The sequence below is a fragment of the Heterodontus francisci genome, chromosome 4, assembly GCF_036365525.1.
Source record: "Heterodontus francisci isolate sHetFra1 chromosome 4, sHetFra1.hap1, whole genome shotgun sequence".
In the NCBI taxonomy this organism is placed as follows: domain Eukaryota; kingdom Metazoa; phylum Chordata; class Chondrichthyes; order Heterodontiformes; family Heterodontidae; genus Heterodontus; species Heterodontus francisci.
Genome location: NC_090374.1, coordinates 178,825,843 through 178,852,190, shown reverse-complemented (window position 1 = coordinate 178,852,190; position 26,348 = coordinate 178,825,843). Strand labels below are relative to the sequence as shown.

General features: G+C 42.7%; 1 protein-coding gene across 3 annotated transcripts in view; it reads left to right on the top strand.

The window, feature by feature from the left end:
* Nucleotides 1-22,892, top strand: part of inip (ints3 and nabp interacting protein) — an 82,709-nt gene extending 59,817 nt beyond the window's left edge. For 2 of the 3 annotated variants that reach the window (XM_068030664.1, XM_068030666.1), the window contains exons 3-6: nucleotides 4,474-4,521; nucleotides 6,469-6,531; nucleotides 16,007-16,072; nucleotides 22,549-22,892. In XM_068030664.1, coding sequence (XP_067886765.1) covers nucleotides 4,474-4,521; nucleotides 6,469-6,531; nucleotides 16,007-16,072; nucleotides 22,549-22,649 — 278 coding nt within the window. In that variant the 3' untranslated portion in view covers nucleotides 22,650-22,892. Of the gene's footprint in view, nucleotides 1-4,294; nucleotides 4,393-4,473; nucleotides 4,522-6,468; nucleotides 6,532-16,006; nucleotides 16,073-22,548 lie in introns of those variants that run through there. The other variant, XM_068030667.1, reaches the window with a different exon arrangement.
* The last annotated feature ends 3,456 nt before the right edge of the window (nucleotides 22,893-26,348 follow it).

Genomic DNA, 26,348 nt, shown 5'->3' with positions numbered 1-26,348 from the left:
TCTCTGTATTAAATTCCATGTGCCACCTGCCTGCCCATTCTGCTAGCCTATATATGTGCAATTAATTGGTATCATCCTCACTGGCACACCTGCAAGTTTGATAGCTAATGTTTACTTTCTCCCGAGATAGCAACAGGCACAGGCCATTAATCCTCTCGAGCCTGTTCCGCCATTCAATTAGATCATGGTTGATCTGTATTTTAATTCCTTCTGGCCACCTTGTATCCGTCATCCTTAATGCCCTTGCCCAACAAAAATATATCAATCTCATTCTTGAATTGTTCATACATACAAACATACGAATTAGGAGCCGAAGTAGGCCAGTCAACCCCTCGAGCCTGCTCCACCATTCAGTAAGATCATGGCTGATCTGTTTGTGTTTCGAATTCCACACTCCCATCTACCCTCGATAACCCTTGATTCCCTTGCCTAACAAGAATCTATCTACCTCCACCTTAAAAATATTCAATTACCCCGCTTCCATCACCTACTGAGGCAGTGAGTTCCAAAGTCGCACAACCCTCTGACAGAAAAAATTTCTCATCATCTCTGTGCTAACAGAGCAACCCTTAATTTTAAAACAGTGCCCCTTGGTTCTGGACTCACCCATAAAAGGAAACATTCTTTCCACATCCACCTTGTCATGACTGTTAAGGATCTTATAAACTTCAATCAAATCTCCCCTCACTCTTCTAAACTCCAGTGAAAACAAGCCCAGTCTGTCCAACCTTTCCTCTAAAGACAACCCACTCATTCCAGGTATCAATCTCGTGAATCTCCTCTGAACTGTCTCCAACGCATTTACACCCTTCCTTAAATAAGGAGACCAAAACTGCACACAGTATTCGATATGTGGTCTCACCAATGACCTGAATAACTGAAACATAACACCCTTACTTTTATTTTCAATTCCTCTCGTAATAAAGGATAGCATTCCATTAGCCTTCTTTATTACCTGCTGTACCTGTATACTAACTTTTTGTGACTCCTGGACGAGAACACCCAGATCCCTCTGCACCTCTGAATTCTGCAGTTGTTCTCCATTTAAGTAATACTCTGCTTTTTTATTGTTCCTGCCAAAGTGAACAACTTCACATTTTTCACATTGACTCCCAGCCTCAACAGCTTTTTTGGGGGGATAGAGTTCCAGATTTCCACTAACCTTTGTTTAAAGAAATGCCTCCTGACATCACCCCTGAATGGCCCAGCTCTAATTTTAAGGTTATGGCCCCTCGTGCTAGATTTTTCCACCAGAGAGAATAGTTTCTCTCTACCTACCTTATCAAATTCTTTAATCATCTTAAACGCCTTAATTAGATCACCCCTTAATCTTCAATATTCTAGGGAATAAAAGTCTAGTCTCTGCAACCTGCCCTCATAATCTTACCATTTTAACCCTGTTATCGTTCTGGTGAATCTGCGCTACATTCCCTCCAAGGCCAGTACATCCTTCCTGACGTGCAATGCCCAGAACTGAATGCAGTACTCTAAATGGGGTCTAACTAGAGCTTTAATTAACTGTAATGTAACTTCCACACTTGATGCAAATCTACTGCCTTATTGATGTTGCCTATCAATGTGGCTAAGAACCAACAGTCTTCTCGGCAAATGAGGCTGATTGGCAGGTAACCTTAAAGCTGGTTGGAAATCAGATTGGCCTTGAGTTTTATTTCTTATTTTCAACCTTTAAAATGTATTTTTGTGGGTGCGACATGCATTCAAATATTTCGTGAAATGCTTGGTAACTTGGCATTATGAAGTATTGACCCATGTAATTTCAATATGCTATGCTTAATAACAGTCACATGGTAATAAAGTGGATACTAGTTATTTATATACTTGGTAAGAGTATAAATATAAAATATGCCAGAGGACATAAACTGTCAGCTTTCATCTATACATATGAAAAGATGAGGAAGGAAACATTTTTGAGATCGTGGTGCTTTTTTGCTCTGGAGGGTGAACAAATGACAGCAGCCGTTCGTTATATTTGCACTTGCCCACAGACTTTCTACGGTCTTTTGCATAGCAGTAAACCAACTAGCTAAAAAGCACAGCACCTTCTACAGGGTATCTGCAACCTCTGTGAACAGGGCAAGCATCTGCACATTTCCGTAATCAATTAGGTCAAAGATTCATTAATGAGCAGCACAGAGTCTGAAGCAGGAAGTGTCAGTTAGAATAGTGAGTTCAATATCAAATCAGGTAGAAAAGTGAAATAAAGAGAGGGAAAGAAAGATTTGATTAAGAGAGTGAGAGAAAAAACTGATGGAAAGAAAAGGTAAAACATTTTCAGCAATAATTAAAATATGAAGGAATGAGACTACACACTTGTTAAAGTTAATTTTCAGTGCCAGTGAGGTTGCTTGTCAATAATTAAAACTTATCATGCCATTAAACGAGTACTTAAGCTGAAATGAACAAACCCTAACTTTTTCTGGCGAGATTAGTCTGTACCTATGAAGTAATTACAGGAATTTAACACAGTTCAATGTATTTCAATGGCGAGTTTCTCGGTGAGATGTCATTATAGCAAAGCTTTTGATGGAGTGGCGCCACTCAGACAGAAACTTCCTGATTTCAGGATTTAACTATGCATGTGCATCGCTGGAAGTTGCTGTCTAATTTACACATTAACAATATTGAGCACTGTTAACCTCACTATCGTTTCTACACCAAAATCTGGCCCGTTATCTGTACTTCTTCCCCATTTACGACCTCCCCACATATTGCTAATTTCCTATACACTCCCAAGTTGTTTGAGGACAGACCACAGAACACAGGCAGAACCTTGATGACATGACACCTTCTGAAAAGACAGACCCACCCACCCAAAATGGCAGCGGCCTAAAAAAAAGTTTATCAGCTTAAAGATTTCTTGGTTCTTAGATTTTTGTCAAGCGGATTTGAGATGGGAAGCAAATATCCTTTGATTACACTTGTCTTCCCCTTTAGCTTGTGACCTCAGTCTTGCTCCACTTTGCTCTGATGTTAGTCCAGGCTTTACTATGGATTTTGGCTATACTTAGGTTGGAATTGTAGTGTCAGCACAAAGCACTGATGGTACAGCTGTTGTGTAAATGCACCCTTAGTCCAATAACTTTCATACACTTACATTATTTATGGCTATTAGAATGTTAACTGCCTGGCTCATGTCTCCACTCAATCTATTCATCTCCAATGATGAGTTGAGTTCTGTGTGTCTTTTCCCTTTGTTCGGAGACCTAACCCCCTACAATCATTCTTGTTCTTTTACAGATCCTCTCATGTGCATTATCAGTATTTTAAAAGTAGAGTTCCCAAAATTGCATAAAATTTCTCAACTCTGGCCATACTGATCAGCTATGACTTTTGAGTCGGATGCTGTAAAGGTATATCTTAGTATCGGGTTAGTTTTGTACTGTACAATCGTACTGTAGGAAATGTCGGAGTCAATTAGTGTACTACAAGTTCCCATAGGCAGCAATGAAATAAATGACCAGATAATCAAGCCCCACTGTAAAGGCTTGAACACAAAATCTAGACTGGTACTCCCAGTACAAAACTAAGGAAGTGATGCACTGTCAAAGGTGCAATCTTTCAGATGACATGTTAAAGCAAGGCTCCATCTATCCTCTCAGGTTGACGTAAAAGATCCCATGGCACTAATTTGAAGAAAAGGGGAGTTCTTCCAGTGTCCTGGCCAATATTTATGCTGCAGCCAACAGAATATCTGGTCATTATCACATTGCTGTTTGTGGGAGCTTGCGGTGCACAAAATTGGCTGCCGCATTTGCTTACATTGTAACAGTGACTCCACTTCAAAAGTACTTCATTGGCTTTGAGGTGCTTCGAGATGTATGGAAGTCATGAAAGGTGCTATATAAATGCAAGTTTTTTCTTTCAAATAGCATTTATTGCTAACAGGGCAGTTTTGCTGCTTGCTCTTTACAATTAACTGATAAGAAGTGCAGCTTAGCAGTTTGTTCCCAACGTGTTAGTCAACCTGCCTGTCCCTTTAACATCAATTTGCAAGCGGTTCCAAATCACTAAATGATCCCTTGGTGCATGGCATGTTTATTCCTGTTTTGTTTACAGCCGGTGTTCAATGTCGTGATCCTGAGATAGCCAATTAACAGGGTGGTCTCTAGGACCTAGGAGGGCAGGCTCCCTGCAGAGCCCCCATTAACAAAAATGCAACTTTTTTTTGAAGACATTAGAACTACGCACAATCCAGCGACCAATTAACAATCAGCCATATCCATCCTCCCTATAAATATGTTCGCTCACCCGTTATCTCAACTGCACCAACGGACAGGAAGAGGGGTGAAATCTCAGAAGAGAATTAAGCAACTTGACAGGGGAAAATGCAACAGCTCCTCGCATTTCTCCTCCTCCTCACTTTTATCACTGGTATGTCTCATTCCTGAGTATCTATGGGAGCTGTTCTTAACCTGATATCATCCCCAAATCCCTTCTCTTTGTGTATTATAGATCCCACTGAAGCTGCTCAGGACCAAGTCAAGTCCAGGATAAGGAGAGGTAGAGCTTATGTGTTTGTGTCCTTGTCCATCTATTTTCATACTGTTCTCAATGCAGGTACAATCTGTCATATCCTGGCTGTTTGTGGTTGATGACTACTGTTTATGGTTACTTTTTCAAGTTTATTTGTTATAGGGGTTGCACCAATTAAATTTTCTGTCCTATTCTAATTTGTGCAATTTTTGGGTAATTATTATTTTTGTTTTAAATAAAACTTTTATTGCATTTAGTTTGAAAATGTGCTTGATATTTGAAGGCAAAACAGATTTCGCTGGTCTAAAGTAACCCATCACTTTCTGTCCAACTCATGGATCAAGTTTTTGTCTTTATGTTCCGAATTTGGCCTTTGTATCCAACATTCCAAACTGTATCATTATTACTTTAGGTACTTGGTGTGTGATACTGCATCCTTCTTTTTCCAACCACTTCAAGCATGATTCCCTGGAAAAATACGACTAAAAAGAGAGAACTTGTGTTTCTATAGCACCGTTTGCCACCTCAGGACATCCCAAAGCTTGTTGCAGCCAATGAAGTACTTTTTTGATGTGTAGTTACTGTTCTAGGACATGCTGCAACCAATTTGCACACAGCAAGCTCCCACAAATGGCAATGTGATGATGACCAGATAATCTATTTTAGTGGTGTTGGTTGAAGGATAAATATTGGCCAGGACACTGGGGAGAACTCTTATATCATATACCATATAAAAGCACTAACACAAAAGTTTAGCAGGCTTTTATGCTTCCCATTGTTATGTCTTCTAATGATACCCAGCCTTGCATTTCCACCATAACCATAGATTCCCTGATTTTAGCAGAGCTTTCTGATTGCCTGCTTGACATCACCCAGCTAAATCTGGCAAGACGGAAGCCATTCTGTCAAAGCTCTCTTCCTTTCCCCAGCTGCTTGCTCACACTGAACTTCACTGTGTGTAGCCTCAGTGTTTTTGCTCTATCATAGCTCAGCTTCAAGCCGCACCTCCAAGCCCATCATCACTGCATATTTCCACCTCCAGACATTACCCGCCTCCAGCCATGTCAGTGCCTTCAGATGTTTTGCTATTTTAAAGGTACTACATAGATGTAAATTGTTGTTGTAATGTAAGGTGGTCAGAGAGAAAATTTCTAGAGTATTTTCCCCTTATTACCCCTGGTTTTGTTCCTTTTTTTGCCTCTCCCAGGGGATTACAGAGGGCTGCAAAGCTGATAGGGGTGTTGGCGGGGGAGGTGGAGTGGAAGGAAGAAGTGTTTAGTCTTGTCTATAGAATATGTTCGATCCAATCGGGGTGGCACAGTGGTTAGCACCGCAGCCTCACAGCTCCAGCGACCCGGGTTCAGTTCTGGGTACTGCCTGTGCGGAGTTTGCAAGTTCTTGCTGTGACCGCGTGGGTTTCCGCCGGGTGCTCCGGTTTCCTCCCACTGCCAAGACTTGCAGGTTGATAGGTAAATTGGCCATTGTAAATTGCCCCTAATGTAGGTAGGTGGTAGGGGAATATAGGGAAGGTGGAGATGTGGTAGGAATGTAGGATTAGTATAAAATGGGTGGTTGATGGTTGGCACAGACTCGGTGGGCCGAAGGGTCTGTTTCAGTGCTGTATCTCTAAATAATAAAAAAAAATAACAATGGTGAGACTGCTGGTGAAGCAGTGCAGTTCCTGCCCCGTCTGAGATTTTGTAAACTAAATGGTACTTTGGAAAACGTTTTGTCAACCTTTGATCTGTATTATATTAGCTAGTCTTGGCGGAGATAGTATTGGGGAGAGGGTTTGTATAATTGGCCTTAGAATCCCTGTCTTGGTAGGTAAATTAAAATCAATCAAGGAAGAATGGCCACGTAGGATGTGGACCAAGAAATCCTTCCCCTAGAATGAACTAAACATCGGCTTTTAACGTACTGTCTTGATTCTCTTGTATGGCGTCTCTCAGGTTTGTTTTCTTGATACTTTAGTGTATGTTTCCAAGAAGTCTGAGCCACTGATTAGTGAAGATGACACAACTGAAGAAAAATACGGTAGGAACTGACCAAACTAATGTTTTACTGATGTGGCGTTTCAGTGTTTTGTGATATTCTGCATAGTAGTGTGGAATCTTTATTTATGTTCTACGTGTGACTGAACAAAAGACATCTGAACCTCAGGGATCAAAACTGCCATTCAAGCATATACATTTATACAGTGTAGCCCCATAAAAACTAACTGTTTTCTGCAGGTTTGTTATATACCCTCCAGGATTTCACATGAAGAAAGTAGTGCAGTACAGAACTCGTATATCAAGGTTTTACTCTATAAACCATATCACTCTAGAGATTAGAGACTTATTCCCATATATAGTCCTATGAGCACCAACATTCTTGCCCAAATGACCATTCCTCATGTCTAAGTTGAGCAAGAGTCCATAAGCAAGGAAGGTATGGTAAACCTTTAGACACAGTGGCGGCACAGTGGCGCAGTGGTTAGCACCGCAGCCTCACAGCTCCAGGGACCCGGGTTCGATTCCGGGTACTGCCTGTGTGGAGTTTGCAAGTTCTCCCTGTGTCTGTGTGGGTTTTCTCCGGGTGCTCCGGTTTCCTCCCACAAGCCAAAAGACTTGCAGGTTGATAGGTAAATTGGCCATTATAAATTGTCACTAGTATAGGTAGGTGGGAGGGAAATATAGGGACAGGTGGGGATGTTTGGTAGGAATATGGGATTAGTGTAGGATTAGTATAAATGGGTGGTTGATGTTCAGCACAGACTCGGTGGGCCGAAGGGCCTGTTTCAGTGCTGTATCTCTAATCTAATCTAATCTAATCACTGGTTAGGCCTCAGCTGAGTATTTTGTTCATTTCTGGGTACCACACTTCAGGAAGGATGTCAAGGCGTTAGAGAGGACGCAGAGGACATCTACCAGAATTTAAAAGTTATCTGAAGATTTCCATGGTGAGAACGGTAATGTTGAGTAAGACAATTTTACAGTTTTACACCATGTGAATTTGCTCTGTAAAGAGCAGTTGTTTCCTTGAAAAAGGAGTTCTTAGAAGAATTGGCAGGTGTCGGCATTTCAGTTAGTGTACTCTGTCCGTCGTCTGGAAGAACTGGAATGGGTGGAAACAGTAAGTTTATATGTGGTGGAGATTAGGAATGGGGGTGGGAGCTTACTGCTGATAAGTCATTATATGTTCTTGCTGCTATTGGTCAGCTAAATGTGTTGCATGATAAGTTGATACATACTATTGTTTTTGTCGGGGTATATTGGCTGCAGAGCTGATAGTGATGTGTTTCTTGAGTAGGAGTAGCCAGATGTCACTGATGAGCAGGTTACTGTCTATGGGAGAGGGTGTGGTGTTGGTAGAGCTCCATAGTCTCCCCGACGCATCCTGTATACTTACCATGAGACACAACAGCTGACCAATCAGCAAGAACAAAGCATGTACTGACCTATCACAGGACACAATTAGCTGACCAATAGCACCAAGAACATGCAACAACCTATCAGCAGCAAGATCCCACCCCCATTCCCATTCTCCATCACATGTAAACCCACTGTTTCCACCCGTTCCAGTTATTCCTCCAGTTGATGGTTGGAGTACGCTGCCTGAAACATTGAGGCCTGTCAGTTCTTCTAAGAACTCTTTTTTTTCAAGAAAACAACTGCACTTTTCAGAGCAAATTTGCATGGTGTAAAACCATAAAATTGTCTCACTCAAAAATTACCAGAATGTTACCAGGGATGTAGATCTTTAGTTATATGATGAGACTAAAGAAGCTGGGATTGTTCCTTAGAGCAGCGACAGTTAAGAGGAAATATTTTGAAAGAGATGTTCAAAATCATGAGGGGTTTTGCTAGGATAGATAGGGAGTGACGGGAGGGTCGGTAACCAGAGGATAGAGGTTTAGAATAATTGACAAAAAAATTCATGGGGATAATGAGGAGAATTTTTTATAGTTGTGATCTGGAATGCAGTGCCTGAAAAAGAAAAGGAAAGAACGATTTGTATTTATACAACACTTTTTACGGCCACCAGACGTCTCAAAGCATTTTACAGCCAATGAAGTACGTTTCAAGTGTAGTCACTGTTGTAATGCAGGAAAGGGTGGTGGAAGCAATTCAGTAGTAACTTTCAAAAAGGAATTGGATAAATACCTGAAAAGGAAAAAAAGTAAAGGGCTATAGGGAAAGAGCAGGGGGAGGGGGGACTAATTGGATTCCTCGTACAAAGGGGATGATTGGACAATGCCTTGCTCTTCCTTGAACAGTGCACAGAATTTCTCATTCACTTGAACATGTTGACAGAGGCCTCAGTTTAACATCTCATCCAAAAGCCTGCCTCTCCAACAATATAGTGTTCCCTCAATCTTGAGGTGTTATCATGAAGCGTCCGCCTAGATTATGTGGTCAAGTCTTGAAGCAACAGTTTTCTGATTCAGCAGCAAGTGTACTACACTGAGCCAAGCTGACACTGAACTTTGTGTTAAACTATGGGTGGTTTTGTACTTTAGCCCTAGGCCCTCAAGGAGCAGCTTCATGATTAAGGTTGCCAATTCCTATAGTATTGCCTATGTCTCTAGGAATTGAAGATTAATTTCCTAGAAAATATGGGAGAAATTTCTTGGGGCATTTAAAAACAATTGTGTTTTAAAAAAAATTCTTTTTACTCTTTTGTTTATTATAGAAAAAAATTGGAGATGGTTGTGGTATGGGGGTGGTGGGGTGGGGGGCGGGGGGGGGTTCGGGGGTTGGCGATGAAAAGGATGTTGCCCGGTAATCAAGGATCATCCAATGAACAGTCTTTTCACTTTTCAATTGGCTGTGGGAAGGTTGGGTACTTTGAGGATGGACATGTCAGGTGGCTAATGGGGGTGGGGGAATACTGGAGGTCATGTGATGAACTACCCAAGAATCCATCCAGCCAGAGTTAGCAACTATACTGAAATTGCTCTGATTTACTTTGCTTAGAACCTTTTATAGTTGGTGAGGGAAGGAATTTCATTCTGTTAATCAGGACTGACCTCATAACATAGTAACAGGAGGAGGCCATTCAGCCCCTTGAATCTGTTCTGCCATTCAATTAGATCATGGATGATCTGTATCTTAACTCCATTTACTGGCTTTGGTTCCGTATCTTTTAATACCCTTGCTTAACAAAAATCTATCAATCGATTTTGAAATTTTAAATTGACACACAGCCTCAACAGCTTTTTGGGGGCGAGAGTTCCAGATTTCCACTACCCTTTGTGTGAAGAAGTGCTTCCCGGCATCACCCCTGAACGGCCTAGCTCTAATCTGAAGGTTATTCCCCTTGTTCTGAACTCGCACCCCACCCCCTAACCAGAGGAAATACTTTCTCTCTGTCTACCCTGTCAATTCCTTTAATCATCTTAAACACCTCAATTAGATCACACCTTTAATCTTCTATACTCCAGGGGATACAAGACAAATCCTCATAATTTACCCTTTTAGCCTCTATCATTCTGGTGAATCTGCTCAATATCACCTTCCTGAGGTGCAGTGCACAGTCCTATAATTGAAAGGATAATGTGATGACCCTCTCCTCCCAGTAATCTAACTCCGTTACAATATATTGTGTATTGAATCAAGTGTATGCGGAGATTTAGTATAAAAATAGTTCTGTCCTCACACCTTTGTGGCAGCGCAAATGAATATTAAATTGGATTCAATTTCTCTTGCTCAGTTAATATAATCAATCACAAAGCCACAATGTGCAGCCTCTGGAACAGCTGGAAACACTTATGCTGCCTGAGGAAGAGGATCAGACACTCATACTTGTGTCATGTTTGTGTGCCACTGCCTTGAGCACTTGCTGTTCTTTCCAATAAATATTACTGATAATCTAAATGATTCTGTCAGGGTGCAGGCAGTCCTCCAAGAAAGTAACAAATGGAGACCTTCTGAATGTGACCCCAATCAAATTCATGAGCTCTTGTCCTCCGCACTACATGGACCTTGTCTTATCCTCTTCTTTTGAGGTCAACAATTCTGATTACATAGGATATACTGCACAGAAACAGGCCATTCAGCCCAACCAGTCCACGCTGTCGTTTTTGCTCCACTGAGCCTCCTCGCATCTCTCCTCATCTAACGTTATCAGCATATCCCTCTATTCCCTTCTCCCTCATGCTTATCTAGCCTCCCCTTAAATGCAACTAGACTATTCGCTTCAACCACGCCCTGTGGTAGCAAGTTCCACATTCTCACCACTCTCTGGGTAAAGAAGTTTCTATTGAATTCCCTATTTGATTTATTATTAGTGACTGCCTTACACTTCTGACATCTAGTTTTGCTCTTCCCCTACTCTATCAAAACCTTTCATAATTTTAAAAGACCTCTATTAGTCACCCATTTGTCTTTTCTTTTCAAGAGAAAGGAGACCAAGCCTGTTCATCCTCTCCTGACAGGTATACCCTTGCATTCCTGGCATCATCCTTGTGAACCTTTTTTGTACCCTTTCCAGTGTGTCTATATATTTTTTATAATATGTCGATCAAAGTTGCACACTGTACTCTAGGTATGGTCTAACCAAGGCTCAATACAAGTTCTTTACTTTTCAATTCCATCCCTCTAGAAATAAACCCTAGTGCGTTGCTTGCTTTTTTAAATGGCTTTTTAAACCTGATTTTGGTGATTGAGTTACAGCCGCAAGCAACTCACTCAGAGGTTACCTCTATTCCTACATTAACAGAGTGACTTTGCCTTGCACTGCATTATTCTTCCACTTATCCGACTGGCCTGGATTAACTCTAAGCCAACTGCACAAGATCGCAAACGTATTATAAGAAAATGTTTTCCTTTATTGTTCTCAATCAGGAAACCAAGAATGTTTGCTGTCAAAGTGTCTACGAAATTGGTGAATTTAACAACTTAATAAAAGAGAATTAATAGAGGATGTGCAGATTCTGGCTACGTCCCCTCTGTAATAGTATTGGCTATGTGGAATTATAAATGCCCAAAATTATTCGAATCAAGTCTTCCGAATTCAAATGTGCTGGTTTATCCGTCACATTCTGATTTTCGCATCACGGATGCTACTTGTCCCATTACATGGCGTGCATCAGGAATTCCCAATCTTGCAGTCCACCATGGAGAGGTGTTAAAAAGCCACAGTTTCCAGGACCTCCAATCACAGTAGTTAGATGGACGCAATCTAATACACTGTCACAATATATTACACTGTCAATCTGTATTTAGCTAAGCCTATTTTCACTGGGTGAAACAGCCAGTTGTGAGTGGTTAACTCAAATGCCAAATGGACATTATTGATTCACTTGTTCCCAGTTCCTAATTGACAGGTTTGGGCTTATTTGCTACTTGGTGCTTGGCAGGTCTGAAGGGCAGGAGAACGAAATGTGTACACTTGACACTTTACTGACAGATGAGAAAGGAAAAGAAATACGAGAGAAAAAAAGATAAAGAACAAAGTCCTCCCCGCCCTCCCCCCACCAGCAGACCCATTCACCCGCCTCCAGCGTTCTCCCTCAACCTGCACCTTCCCTCTGGCCTCTTACCTACTCTTGATCATTTCAGTAAAAACAGTCAGCGAGACATCAGCCGTCTCAATTTCTCTGCCCCCCTCACTCACTCTAACCAGTTCCGCTCTGAATGTACTGCACTCTGTTCTCTCACGTCGAACCCCACACTGTCATCAAATCTGCAGGTAAGGGTGGTGCTGTTGTTGTCTGGCATACCGACCTCTACCTTGCAGAGGCTGACCGCCAACTCTCAGACACTTCTTCCTACTTCCCCCTGGACCATGACCCCACCACCTAACATCAAGCTACTGTCCACAGAACTGTCACTGACCTCATCTCCTCTGGAGATCTTCCCTCTATGGATTCCAACCTCATAGTCCCACAACTCCGGACAGCCTGCTTCTATCTCCTTCCTAAAATCCACAAACAGGACCCTCCTGGCAGACCCATTGTGTCAGCCTGCTCCTGCCCCACTGAACTTATATCTTCCTATCTTGACTCTATCTTTTCTCCCCTGGTCCAGTCTCTTCCCACCTACATCTGTGACTCTTCTGAAGCCCTACGTCATTTTGACAATTTCCAGTTTCCTGGCCCCAACCGGCACCTCTTCACTATGGACATCCAATCTCTCTACACCTCCATCCCCCACAAGGACGGTTTGAGGGCTCTCTGCTTCTTCCTTGAACAGAGGCCCAACCAGTCCTCATCCACCACCACCCTCCTCCGCCTGGCTGAACTTGTTCTCACATTGAACAACTTCTCCTTCAACTCCACTCACTTCTTTCAAGTAAAAGGTGTTGCTATGGGTACCCTCATGGGTCCTAGTTATGCCTGTCTTTTTGTGGGATATGACGAACATTCCTTGTTCCGGTCCTACTCAGGCCCCCTCCCCCAACTCTTTTTCCGGTACATTGATGACTGTATCGGCGCCGTTTCCTGCTCCCGCCCCAAACTGGAAAACGTTAGCAACTTTGCTTCCAATTTTTTCCCTTCTCCCACCTTTACATGGTCCATCTCTTCCCTTCCCTTCCTCGACTTCTCTGTCTCCATCTCTGGGGATAGGCTGTCAACTAATATTCATTATAAGCCCACCGATTCCCACAGCTACCTCGACCACTTCCTCACACCCTGCCTCCTGTAAGGAGTCCATTCCATTCTCCCAGTTTCTCCGTCTCCGACGCATCTGCTCTGATGATGCTACCATCCACGACAGCGCTTCTGATATGTCTTCCTTTTTCCTGATCCAAGGATTCTCCCCCACTGTGGTTGACAGGGCCCTCAACTGTGTCCGGCCCATTTCCCGCACCTCTACCCTCACTCCTTCCCCCTCCCTCCCAGAACCGCGACAGGGTTCCCCACAAGGCCTCCACATCCAAAGGATCATCCTCCACCACTTCCGCCACATCCAGCCACTACCAAACGCATTTTCCCCTCCCCTCCCCTCCCGTCAGCATTCCGAAGGGATCATTCCCTTTGCCACACCCTGGTCCACTCCTCCATTACCCCCACCACCTCATCCCCTTCCCCTGCAAGCGCAGGAGGTGTAATACCTGCCCATTTACCTCCTCTCTCCTCATTATCCAAGGCCCCAAACACTCCTTTCAGGTGAAGCAGCGATTTACTTCTGCTTCTTTCAATGTCGTGTACTGTATTCGCTGCTCACAATGTGTCTCTACATTGGGGAGACCAGACGCAGACTAGGTGATCGCTTTGCGGAACACCTCTGCTCAGTCCGAAAGCATGACCCCCAGCTTCTGGTTGCAGGCCCTTTCAACACTCCCCCCCCCCCCCTCCCCCACCCCCCGCTCTCATGCCCACATCTCTGTCCTGAGCTTGCTGCAGTGTTCCAGTGAACATCAACATAAGCTCGAGGAACAGCATCTCATTTACTGATTAGGCACGCTACAGCCTGCTGGACTGAACATTGCGTTCAATAATTTCAGAGCATGACTGCTGCCCTTTTAAGTTTTAGTTATGTTTTTCTTTTTTATTTATTTTAATTTCGTTTTTTTTCAGTTTTTTTACCACTTTTTTCATGTTTGTGCTTTGGGCCAGGGCTGTTCATTTTTCTCTCAATTAACACTCTCTTTGCAATAACGCTTTGTCTTTCTGCACACCATTAACACACCATTTGCCTTTGCTCCATGATCTTCTGGTCAGTTATTCTCTGTGACCCTGTCCTATCAACACCTTACCTTTTGTTATCTCTTGCCCCACCCCCGCTTTATTTGCTTAAAACCTTTTACATTTCTAACCTTGCCAGTTCTAATGAAGGGTCACTGACCTGAAACGTTAACTCTGCTTCTCACTCCATAGATGCTGCAAGACCCGCTGAGTATTTCCAGCATTTCTTGTTTTTATTTCAGATTTCCAGCATCCGCAGTATTTTGCTTTTTATTAAACAAAGATAGATGGAAGAAAAGAAATAAAAAAAATTAAAGCTAGGTGAACACCCTGGGTGGATATGACCTCCTGCTGAGAGCCCTTCATCCCCTTCTCCTCCTCCCTGTTCCAGCAGCTTGTCCTGCTCTGCTTGACCTCTGTTCATTTTGCAGGTCATGTTGTATTCCAAGGGAAATGCCTGCTAGTGCACCAGTGTGCAGAAGCTTCGAAGTCAGCAAAAAGTCCTTCAGCACCTGCCACTCCCTGTAGATTTTGGCAACTTTAGAAAGCACCAACACTTGTAAAATCACCGCAACAGCCAGAAGAAATCAACCAGTAACTAACCTGTAAGTAGTTGATGATCACTTTAAATAGTGCTGATGGAGGGGGTTCTTCCTGCTGCTGAACACGAGTGTGTGAGATTACTAGAGGGCATTAGCTAGAGTGTTGAGCTCCAAAATAGCACCACTGGCGACAAATCAGCACTGGACACTAAATGACACATTTATGTAGCTGAACTAGTAAACAGAATATAATGTTCTTGAAAGAGAAGGAACTCCCATCATCAAAACAAGTCAGAATAACCTTTTATATATTATTTATACTTGTATGTTGCTTTGTTTCTTGATTCTGATGATGATGAATAGTAGGGGGAACATAAACATGGGCTGGAGGTTGTGGAGAATCTCTGCACTCCTCCAGTTCTGGCTTCCCGACCATCCTTGATTTTCATCAGTCCATCACTGATGGCCATGCATTCAGCTGTCTAGGCCCCAAGTTCTAGAATTTCTTTGCTATATTTCTCAGTCTCTCACTTCTCGAAGAAGCTCCTTAAAACTTACCTCTTTGACCAAGTTTTTGGTTACTTGTCCTAATATCTCCTTATGTAGATTGGTGTCAAACTTTGTTTGATATCACTTTTGTGAAGCCTGTTTTGCTACATTAAAGGTGCTATATAAATACAAGTTGTTGTAAGTTAATGTCAATGGGGAGTCCAAGTGCTCCTTCATTCAAAACCAATGTTAAGAAAACGATCCTTTTTAAAAAAAAATAATAAATTTGAATAGATCAGGTCTCTGTCTCACTGCTCGGATGTTTAGTTGTGCTGTCATGGAGAGACAGCTGTTAAGAACAGATCCCCTGCTCCTAAACATGGATTGCCATGTTTAGAGAGTTGGGTAAGTAGAATATGTTATGACAAGTCAAGTGAGACTGTCTCACCCGAGACGTCACACTTCCCAAGTTAGCTGACCAGTCTTGCTGTAAAGACATCACTTCCCATAAAATCATAGTATCTTGGAGCACAGAAGGAGGCCATTTGTCCCATTGTGCCTGTGCTGGCTCTTTGAAATTTGTGCCACTCTGCTGCTCTTTCCCCACAGTCTTGCATTTTTCTCTCTTTCTAATATACTTCCTTTATATAATTCTCATAAAATTTACGATTGAATCTGCTTACAATATCGTTTCAGGCAGTGCATTCCAGGTCATTACCACTCACTGCATTTAAAAAAAATCTCCATCTCACTCCTGGTTCTTTTGCCGATTACCTGAAAATGTTTTGATTATAACTTGAGTTCTTTTTTTAAAAAGTGTTGACATTGTTGAAATCCTCTCTCAACTGGTTTTCCTTGTAATTAGGTTGCGTTGTTGACCGATGCTTTCCTCGTTTGCAGACATGTACAAATGGAAAGATGGGGATTACAGGTAGTATTCTGTAACAAAATGATCCTTGCTGCAGAGTATCACATTTTATTAGCTGATAACTGGAAATTCAATGTCCAATTTTGAACTAGATTATAAAAAAAATATAGGATTCATAAACCAGAATCTTCTCATCAATATGTACACAGTCTTTTCATCTGGTATTCATTTACTGATTTTGAACTTCAGGGAGAGAACAGAAAACTCCTCCAGTAAAAACTGAAAATGCTGGAAATACTCAGCAGGTCAAACGGCTTCTGTGAAGAGAGAAACAGAGTTAACGATTCAGGTCAAAAACCTTTCAGAAGAACTATGACCTAATCTGATGAAGGGCCGTCAACTTGAAACATTCACTCTTTTTTTTCTCTCTCCACAGATGCTGTCTAGCCTGCTAAGAATGTCCAGCATTTTCTGTTTTTATTTCAGATTTCCAGAATCTGCAGTACTTTGTTTTTGCTTTCTGCTGACCTGTTACAGGGTCAATGTGAACTGTCTCATCATAATGGAGGCAACAACATTGATTGATGTGACAGTTAGGAAAGAAAGAACTTGCATTTTATATAGCATTTTTCACAACTCGGGATGTCCCATAGAAACATAGAAAATAGGAGCAGGAGTAAGCCATTCGGCCTTTCGAGCCTGCTCCGCCATTCATTATGATCATGGCTGATCATCCAACTCAATAACCTGTTCCCGCTTTCTCCCCATACCCTTTGATCCCTTTAAACCCAAGAGCTATATCTAACTCCCTCTTGAAAACATACAATGTTTTGGCCTCAACTGATTTCTGTGGTAGCGAATTCCACAGGCTCACCACTCTCTGGGTGAAGAAATTTCTCCTCATCTCAGTCCTGAAAGGTTTACCCGTATCCTTAGACTATGACCCCTGATTCTGGACTCCCCCACCATCGGGAACATCCTTCCTGCATCTACCCTGTCAAGTCCTGTTAGAATTTTATAAGTTTCTATGAGATCCCCCCTCACTCTTCTGAACTCCAGCGAATATAATTCTAACTGACTCAATCTCTCCTCATACGTCAGTTCCGCCATCCCAGGAATCAGTCTGGTAAACCTTCACTGCACTCCCTCTATAGCAAGAACATCCTTCCTCAGATAAGGAGACCAAAACTGCACACAATATTCCAGGTGTCGCCTCACCAAGGCCCTATATATTTGCAGCAAGACATCCCTGCTCCTGTACTCGAATCCTCTCGCTATGAAGGCCAACATACCATTTGCCTTTTTTACCGCATGTTGCACCTGCATGCTTACCTTCAGCGACTGGTGTACGAGAACACACAAGTCTCGTTGCATATTCCCCTCTCTCAATTTATAGCCGTTCAGATAATAATTTGCCTTCCTGTTTTTGCTGCCAAAGTGGATAACCTCACATTTATCCACATTATTATGCATCTGCCACCCATTATCCCATTCACTCAACTTGCCCAAATCACCCTGAAGCCTCTCTGCATCCTCCTCACAACTCACCCTCCCACCCAGTTTTGTGTCATCTGCAAATTTGGAGATATTACATTTAGTTCCCTCATCTAAATCATTAATATATATTGTGAATAGCTGGGGTCCTAGCACTGATCCCTGCGGTACCCCACGAGTCACTGCCTGCCATTCAGAAAAAGACCCATTTATCCCTACTCTTTGTTACCTGTCTGCCAACCAATTTTCTATCCATTGCAATACACTACCCCCAATCCCATGTGCTTTCATTTTACACACTAATCTCTTATGTGGGACTTTGTCGAAAGACGTCTGAAGTCCAAATAAACCGCAGTGGTTAGCACCGCAGCCTCACAGCTCAAGTAACCCGGGTTCAATTCCGGGTACTGCCTGTGTGGAGTTTGCAAGTTCTCCCTGTGTCTGCGTGGGTTTCCTCTGGGTGCTCCGGTTTCCTCCCACATGCCAAAGACTTGCAGGTTGATAGGTAAATTGGCCATTAGCAATTGCCCCTAGTATAGGTAGGGACAGGTGGGGATGTGGTAGCATTATGGAATTAGTGTAAATGGGTGGTTGATGGTCGGCACAGACTCGGTGGGCCGAAGGGCCTGTTTCAGTGCTGTATCTTTAAACTAAACTAAACATCCACCGGCTCCTCCTCATCAACGCTACTCGTTACATCCTTGAAGAATTCTAGTAGATTTGTCAAGCATGATTTCCCTTTCGTAAATCCATGCTGACTCTGCCCGATTCTACCACTGTTTTCTAAGTGCTCTGCTATAAAATCTTTGATAATGGATTCTAAAATTTTCCCCACTACCGACGTCAGGCTGACTGGTCTATAATTCCCTGCTTTCTCTCTACCTCCCTTTTTAAATAGTGGGGTTACATTAGCTACCCTCCAATCTGTAGGAACTGTTCCAGAGTCAATAGAATCTTGGAAGATGACCACCAATGCATCCACTATTTCTCGGGCCACTTCCTCAAGTACTCTGGGATGCAGACCATCAGGTCCTAGGGATTTATCGGCCTTCAATCCCATCAATTTCCCAACACCATTTCTCTACTAATACTGATTTCCTTCAGTTCCCCTCTCTCACTAAGTCCTGTGTTCCCCAACATTTCTGGTATGATATTTGTGTCCTCCTTTGTGAAGACAGAACCAAAGTATGCATTTAGTTCGTCAGCCATTTCTTTGATTTATTTTTTGATTTTTTTTGATTTAGAGATACAGCACTGAAACAGGCCCTTCGGCCCACCGGGTCTGTGCCGACCATTAACCACCCATTTATATTAATCCTACACGAATCCCATATTCTTACCACATCCTCACCTGTCCCTATATTCCCCTACCACCGACCTATACTAGGGGCAATTTATAATGGCCAATTTACCTATCAACCTGCAAGTCTTTACGCTGTGGGAGGAAACTGGAGCACCCGGAGGAAACCCACGCAGACACAGGGAGATCTTGCAAACTCCACACAGGCAGTACCCAGAATTGAACCCGGGTCGCTGGAGCTGTGAGGCTGCGGTGCTAACCACTGCGCTGCCCCACTTTGTTCCCCATAATAAATTCCCCTGTTTCTCACTGTAAGGGACCTACATTTGTCTTCACCAATGTCTTTCTCTTCACATACCTACAGAAACTTTTACAGTTAGTTTTTATGTTCCCCACAAGCTTACTCTCGTACTCTATTTTCCCCTTCTTAATCAATCCCTTGGCCCTCCTTTGTTGAATTCTAAACTGCTCCCAATCCTCAGGTCTGTTGTTTTTTCTGGCAGATTTATATGCCTCTTCCTTGGATTTAATGCTATCTCTTATTTCCCTTGTAAGCCATGGTTTGGCTTACCTTACCCATTTTACTTTTGTGCCAGACAGGGCTAAACAATTGTTGCAGATCATCCATGCGCTCTTTAAATGTTTGCCATTGCCTATCCACCATCATCCCTTTAAGTAACGTTTCCCAATCCGTCATAGCCAACTCGCGCCTCATACCTTCGTAGTTTCCTTTACTAAGATTCAGGACCCTAGTCTCAGAATCAACTACGTCACTCTCCATCTTGATGAAGAATTCTATCATATTATGGTCGCTCATCCCCAAGGGGTCTTGCACCACTAGATTGTCAATTATTCCTCTCTTGTTACACAATACCCAGTCTAGGATGGCCTGTTCTCTAGTTGGTTCCTCAACGTACTGGTCCAGAAAACCATCCCGTATACACTCCAAGAATTCTTCCTCTATGGTATTGTGACTAATTTGATTTGTCCAATCTATATGCAGATTAAAGTCACCCATAATAACAGATGTTCCTTTATCGCATGCATCTCTAATTTCCTGTTTAATGCCATTCCCAACATCACCACTACAGTTTGGGGGACTATATACAACCCCCACTAACATTTTGCCCCTTAGTGTTTCTCAGTTCTACCCATACAGATTCCACATCGTCAGAGCTAATATCTTTCCTCACTATTGCCTTAATTTCCTCTTTAACCAGCAATGCAACTCCACCGCCTTTTGCTTTTTGTCTGCCCTTCCTAAATACCCCTGAATGTTCATTTCCCATCCCTGGTCACCTTGCAACCATGTCTCCGTAATCCCGACAATTTCATACCCGTTTACATCTATTTGTGCGATTAATTCATCCACTTTATTGCGAATGCTCCACATGTTAAGGCACAAAGCCTTAAGGCTTGTCTTTTTAACATTACTTGGCCCCTTCCCGCTATTTTTCACTGTGGCCCTGTTTGATGTAAGTGCATTACAGCCAAAGAAGTATGTTTGAAGTGCAGTCATTGTTTTAATGTAAGAGTCAGCCGTGGCTCAGCCAGCAGTACTCTTGCCACTAAGTCAGAAGGTTGTGGGTTCAAGAACCACATTAGGACCCTGAGCACAAAGTTCAGGCTTGCACTCACAGCGCAGTACTTGAGGGAGTGCTGCACTGTTGGAGGTGCAGTCTTTCAGATGAGATGCTAAATTGAGGCCCTCTCTGCTCCGTCAGGTGGATGTAAAAGATCCTGTGGCACTATGTGAAGAGCAAGCCTGATGAATAACACTCCTGGACAACATTTATCCTGCAAGCAACAGTACTGGAACAGCTGCTAATGCTGACAATCCTCTTAGACCAAGTTTTAGAACTTGATTACAACCCCTGCGAGGCCAAGCACATCCCAGAATCTTGGTATAGATCCAGACACTGAGTTACTCTGTCTGACTATCTCCTGACACCTGGTGACTTTGGCTAAGACCTTGGAGTTGACTGCCTGCCCTCCCAATAGATCATGTAGCATAGACCACAGAACTTTAAAAAAAAGTGGAGAATGGAAAGATATATTCAACAGGATCAAGGATGATCCATTTTCACATGGAGACCTTCTTTTATTTTTGATGTAAAGCATTTGTGTAGCAGGGTAATATACAGAGAATAGAACATTGGAATAGCGACAAGCATGATCTTTAGACGTCAAAGAACCAGCATTGGCACGATAGGCCAGATGGTCACCTTCTGTGCTGAGATTCTATAAGTGAAAACCTACATGGAATGATGAGAGTTGTTTAAGATTTACAGTCTGTAATGAAGATGGTTAAGGGGGAACTGTGTTGAATGCAAAGGGGTCGATTTTGACCTATGAGTTACTGACTGGCAGAACGTGCTGGTTGACCGCCTATTCTGGCGGCGAAGAGGCCCCCTGCCATTTTGAGGAACTGGCCTCTTTTAAACATGGCAGGTGTACTATAAGCTGCCAAACAGGCCTCCTGATGTATCTGGTTGCTTTGAGAACTCAAGATTAGGCCAGCTAAGTAGGTTGCCTGAGGGGAGGGGAGGGGGGTGCTGTTGCATAGCCATCATGGAAGGTATGGGTCCCAGGATGGCAGTGGTCCAGATTATTTTTGTGAGCAGGAGTGTTCCTCAGTTAGATACCATGATGGGAAAGGCTATTGATGGTGCGCATGCAGGCTTGTTCTGTCCTGGCTGGCCTCCCATCTTGCACCCTCTGTAAACTTGAGTTAATTCAAAACTCTGCTGTCCATAAATTAACTCATACCAAGTTCTGTTCACCATCACCCCTGTGCTCACTGACCAAATTGACTTCTGGTCTGGCAATACCTCAGTTTTAAAATTCTTGTTTTCAAATCCTTCCTTGGCCTTGCTCCCTCCCTACCTCTTAACATTTTCTAGCCCGACAACCCTCCAAGATCTCCACACTCAACTAATTCTGACCTGTTCAGCATCCCCAATTTTCATCACTCCACCATTGGCGGCTGATCACTCCGCCTCTCTCACCTCCTTTAAGACACTCCTTAAAACCTCATGTGGTTCAATGTCAAAATTTTGTCTGATAATGTTCCTGTGAAGCACCTTGAAAAGTTTTACTACATTAAAGGCACTATAGAAATGCAATTTGTTGTTATTGCACAAAACAAATAGGATTTTTAAAAAGTCTTTCATGGGATGTGGGTGTCGGCAAGGCCAGCATTTGTTATGCATCCCTAATTGCCCTTGACAATTGAGTGGCTTGCTGGGCCATTTCAGAGGGTAGCTCAGAGTCAACCACATTACTGTGGGTCTGGAGTCACACGTTGGCCAGACCAGGTAAGGTTGGCAGATTTCCTTCCCTGAAGGACATTAGTGAACCAGATGAGTTTTTACAATTGATGGTAACTTCATGAAACCATTACTGAGACTGGCTTTCAATTCCAGATTTTAAAAAATTAATTAATTGAATTTATTATTTGAATTTAAATTCCACCAGCTGCTGTGTTGAGATTTTACCCCATGTCAGCAGGGAATTAAGCTGGACCTCTGGATTACTAGTCCAGTGACATTACCACTATGCCGTCGTCCATCTCCCCCCGCAAATATCTTACTACAATATCAAAGGAAATCTTAAGGATATGTTGAGAACAGCACTTTATATAATCAACCCTATCATTTGTCCCCACTGCTCTTGTACAGTATCACAATTACTTGTTGAGTTTTCTCAAATGTACATTGGTAAGAATATCTTTTTTTTTATATAGGTAACGAGGAGAGGCAGATTCTGCAAGTCCACTGCGTAATTGAATTTGGAGCTTGTGCCACTACCTGTTTAAACAACTACAAAAACTCTAACAATGTTTAAACTCACAATATCTCTTGCATCTAATGCAAAACTGTTAGAATAGACTAACATTGAAATAATTGGCCCAACTTTTATTCATTTCTTTTTTTTTATCTGGGGAGTGTTTGATGGGACAGTGTAGAGGGAGCTACTTTTATTCATTTCAAGATCACTGTTCCAATAAAATAATGGATGTACAATAAAAGATCTATGGGATGTGAAGCTAATCTCTTGAATTATTAAAATATTTCCTCAATAATCTAACCCTGTCATTTGTATATCTGCATAAAACAATATATGCTATTCTTCTTTGGCCTCCTTGTCTTGAGAGACAATGGGTAAGCGCCTGGAGGTGGTCAGTGGTTTGTGAAGCAGCGCCTGGAGTGGCTATAAAGGCCAATTCTAGTGTGACAGACTCTTCCACAGGTGCTGCCGATAAAATTGTTTGTCGGGGCTGTTACACAGTTGGCTCTCCCCTTGCACTTCTGTCTTTTTTTCTGCCAACACCCAAGTCTCTTCGACTCGCCACACTTTAGCCCTGCCTTTATGGCTGTCTGACAGCTCTGGCGATCACTGGCAACTGACTCCCACAACTTGTGATCAACGTCACAGGACTTCATGTCGCGTTTGCAGACGTCTTTAAAACAGAGACATGGACAGCCGGTGGGTCTGATACCAGCGACGAGATCGCTGTACAATGTGTCCTTGGAGATCCTGCCATCTTCCATGCGGCTCACAAGCCATCTCAAGCGCCGCTGGCTCAGTATGGTGGATATGCTATTACGCACAAGGTTATTGTAACATTCAGTTCAGGGGTCCCAATTAAAAACATTTTTAGTTTCAGATAAAAACAAGTCCCCGGTTTAGTCCCCTCATGTCATGTTATGTGTATGGTTTTACAGACAACGTCTGAACTCTGCTAGTCTCCCAACTGACCATTCATTGTGCGAGTCTAGACAGTGAATGCTGACAGGCTGTTCTACCAAAGGGCAAAGCAGCTCAGTCCAGTTGCATCCTCCCACAACAGCCAAAGACACACACACTCCCTGCTCACTGGATAGCGACCAGCAACATGAACGTTGGCTGATGCATTTCCCCTTTGTAGCCCAGGGTTCTGCAAGCCATGTTGGTCCAGTACTGGTTTGGTGACCGAAACAAATCTCCTGTTCTTGTTACGACTAGGTGAGAGAGGTCTAGGGGTCCCTTTCAACCTTCACCTAGTCTTACTGTAACAGCATTTTATTTTAAACACACCGTGTTTTTAGCTTCCCCCTTGGTGAATCCTTGTTCATCGCTTTCCAATTAGAAGGCGAAGAAACCAGCACACACACACAGGTTTTCTTATGTTTAAAGAAGATAGATTGAAATTTATTAAACTTAAACTCTAATTCGGTTAACGCCCACGGATACACAACGCAAGCACGCTAGCAGACATATGCGATATACACGTGCAGATAGGGACAGAAAAGTCAAGAAAAATAAAGTGGAAAAGTTTGAGGCAATTTCTGAACAGGGTTTTTTTGTTACTGTGCTTCGAGCTCTCTGTAGAGTCCTTGATTGTAGGGAGATCTTGCTTTTCGTTGGGGCCCAGTATTCTTCTTAAATCTTGTTCACTGTAGGAGACCTTTCTCTCTTGGGGTTCATGTGTCCTCAGTGTGTTTTGGATTTCGGTGAGAAACAGATGGGAGCAGACAGGAGATATCTTTTCAATCCAGGAACATTTCTGCTTTCTGCAGGCTTTCAGTTCAAAACTGTACAATTCAGAAAAAACCCAGACTGCCAAGCAGGTTAGTCATATGACTGGTTTGACCACATCTGTTCGTGGATTGTATTGGATCAGGAGATAGCTCCTTTGTTCACAAACTCTGTCTGTTAATATGCACAAATGTCTTTCCAGCCAGGGGCCTGGCAACCCCTTGTCACCGGCCTTCTCTTCTTCCCAGCAACTATTTGAATTTTAATGTCCATGTGGCAAAATTAATGTGCCTCATTCTTGGCAGGTGACAGTCTACATTTGAATCTGACAGGGTTTTCTTTTTAAATACTGTGTACCTCTGTCTGAAGGTCAGTTCATACAGACGCTGAAATTTGATTTACTTGAATTACACAGCAGATTCACCATTCACCCCTCTCATGGTTTTCCAGATTCTGTTTCTCCTGACTCACCCAGTTAATTTGTAGGTTTTGTTGTCATATAAAAGGTCTTGTAAAATGAAGAGTAAGGAAATTATTTTTATGTCTGAATCTATCACCATTTATTGCTACCACATTTAAAATAATTGTTGAGCAGAATAGGCCATCCGGCCCCTTGAACCTGCTCTGCCATTCAATAGGATCATGACCGATCTTCTACTTTAACTCCACTTTTCTGCTCTATCGCCATATCCCTCGATTCCCTTAGTGTCCAAAAATCTATCGCTCTCTGTCTTGAATATATTCAATGACTGAGCATCCACAGTTCTCTGGCGCAGTGAATTCCAAAGATTCACAACGCTCTGAGTGAAGAAATATCTCATCACAATCCTAAATAGGTGACCCCTTATCCTGAGACGAGACCCCCCACCCGACCTCCACCCCCCAGTTCTAGACTCTCCAGCCAGGGGGAAAAAACCTTTCAGCAGCTACCCTGTCAAGCCCACTAATAATTTTATATTTAATTTGAATGGGATCACCTCTCATTCTCTGAACTCGAGAGTATACGCCCATTCCACTTGATCTTTCCTGATAGGACAGCTCTGTCATCCCAGAAATCAATCTAGTGAACCTTCACTGCACTCCATCTAAGGTAAGGAGGCCAATACTGTTCACAATACTCCAGGTATGGTCGCAGTAAAACCCTATATAATTGCAGCATGACTTCCTTACTCTTATAATCCAACCCCCTCACAATAAAGGCCAACATACCTTTTGCCTTCCTAATTGCTTGCTGTACCTGCATCTTAACTTTGTGATTTGTGTACAAGGACCTCCAACTCCCTCTAAATACCAACATTTACCAGTCTCTCATCTTTTAAAAAATATTCTGTTTTCTATTCTTCTTACCAATGTGGATAACTTCACACTCCCCACATTATATTCCATCTGCCATGTTCTTGCCCAATTAATTAACTTGTCTATATCCTTTTGCAGCCTCTTTGCAGCTTCCTCGCAGCTCACTTTCCCATTTAGCTTTATATCATCAGCAAACTTGAATACATTACACTCGTTTCCTGCATCTAAGCCATTGATGACCAACTCATTCTTCCAAGTGTGAGATTTATGTTATTCGTAGCCAAAGTTGAATGTCTCAATTTTTCAAGCACTGGCATGAGCTGAACTCAGCATCTTCTCACTGCTCATTGAGCAGCTCCAAGCCAAAGTTGCTTACAGTCCGAACACACAATTCCCGGGCAAAGAGGTCAAAAATGCTGCTGCAACTAATATAGGTAAGTCTGGAGGTGTCACACAAATAAAAACAGAAAACGCTGGAAACACTCAGCAAGCCAGGCAGCATGAGTGGAGAGTGAGACAGAGCTGATGATCTTTCATCAGAACTGCCTGGCCTGCTGAGTATTTTCAGCATTTTCTGTTTGTATTTTAGATTTCCAGCATCCTCAGTGTTTTGCTTTTCTTTGAATGATGACCCAGAAGCAGCAGCGATTAGCAGTGCAATATTAAAGCTTCAGAGGGTTATATACTTGAATTCAGAGTTGTTTTAATCCATAAGCCTTTGTGTTGATT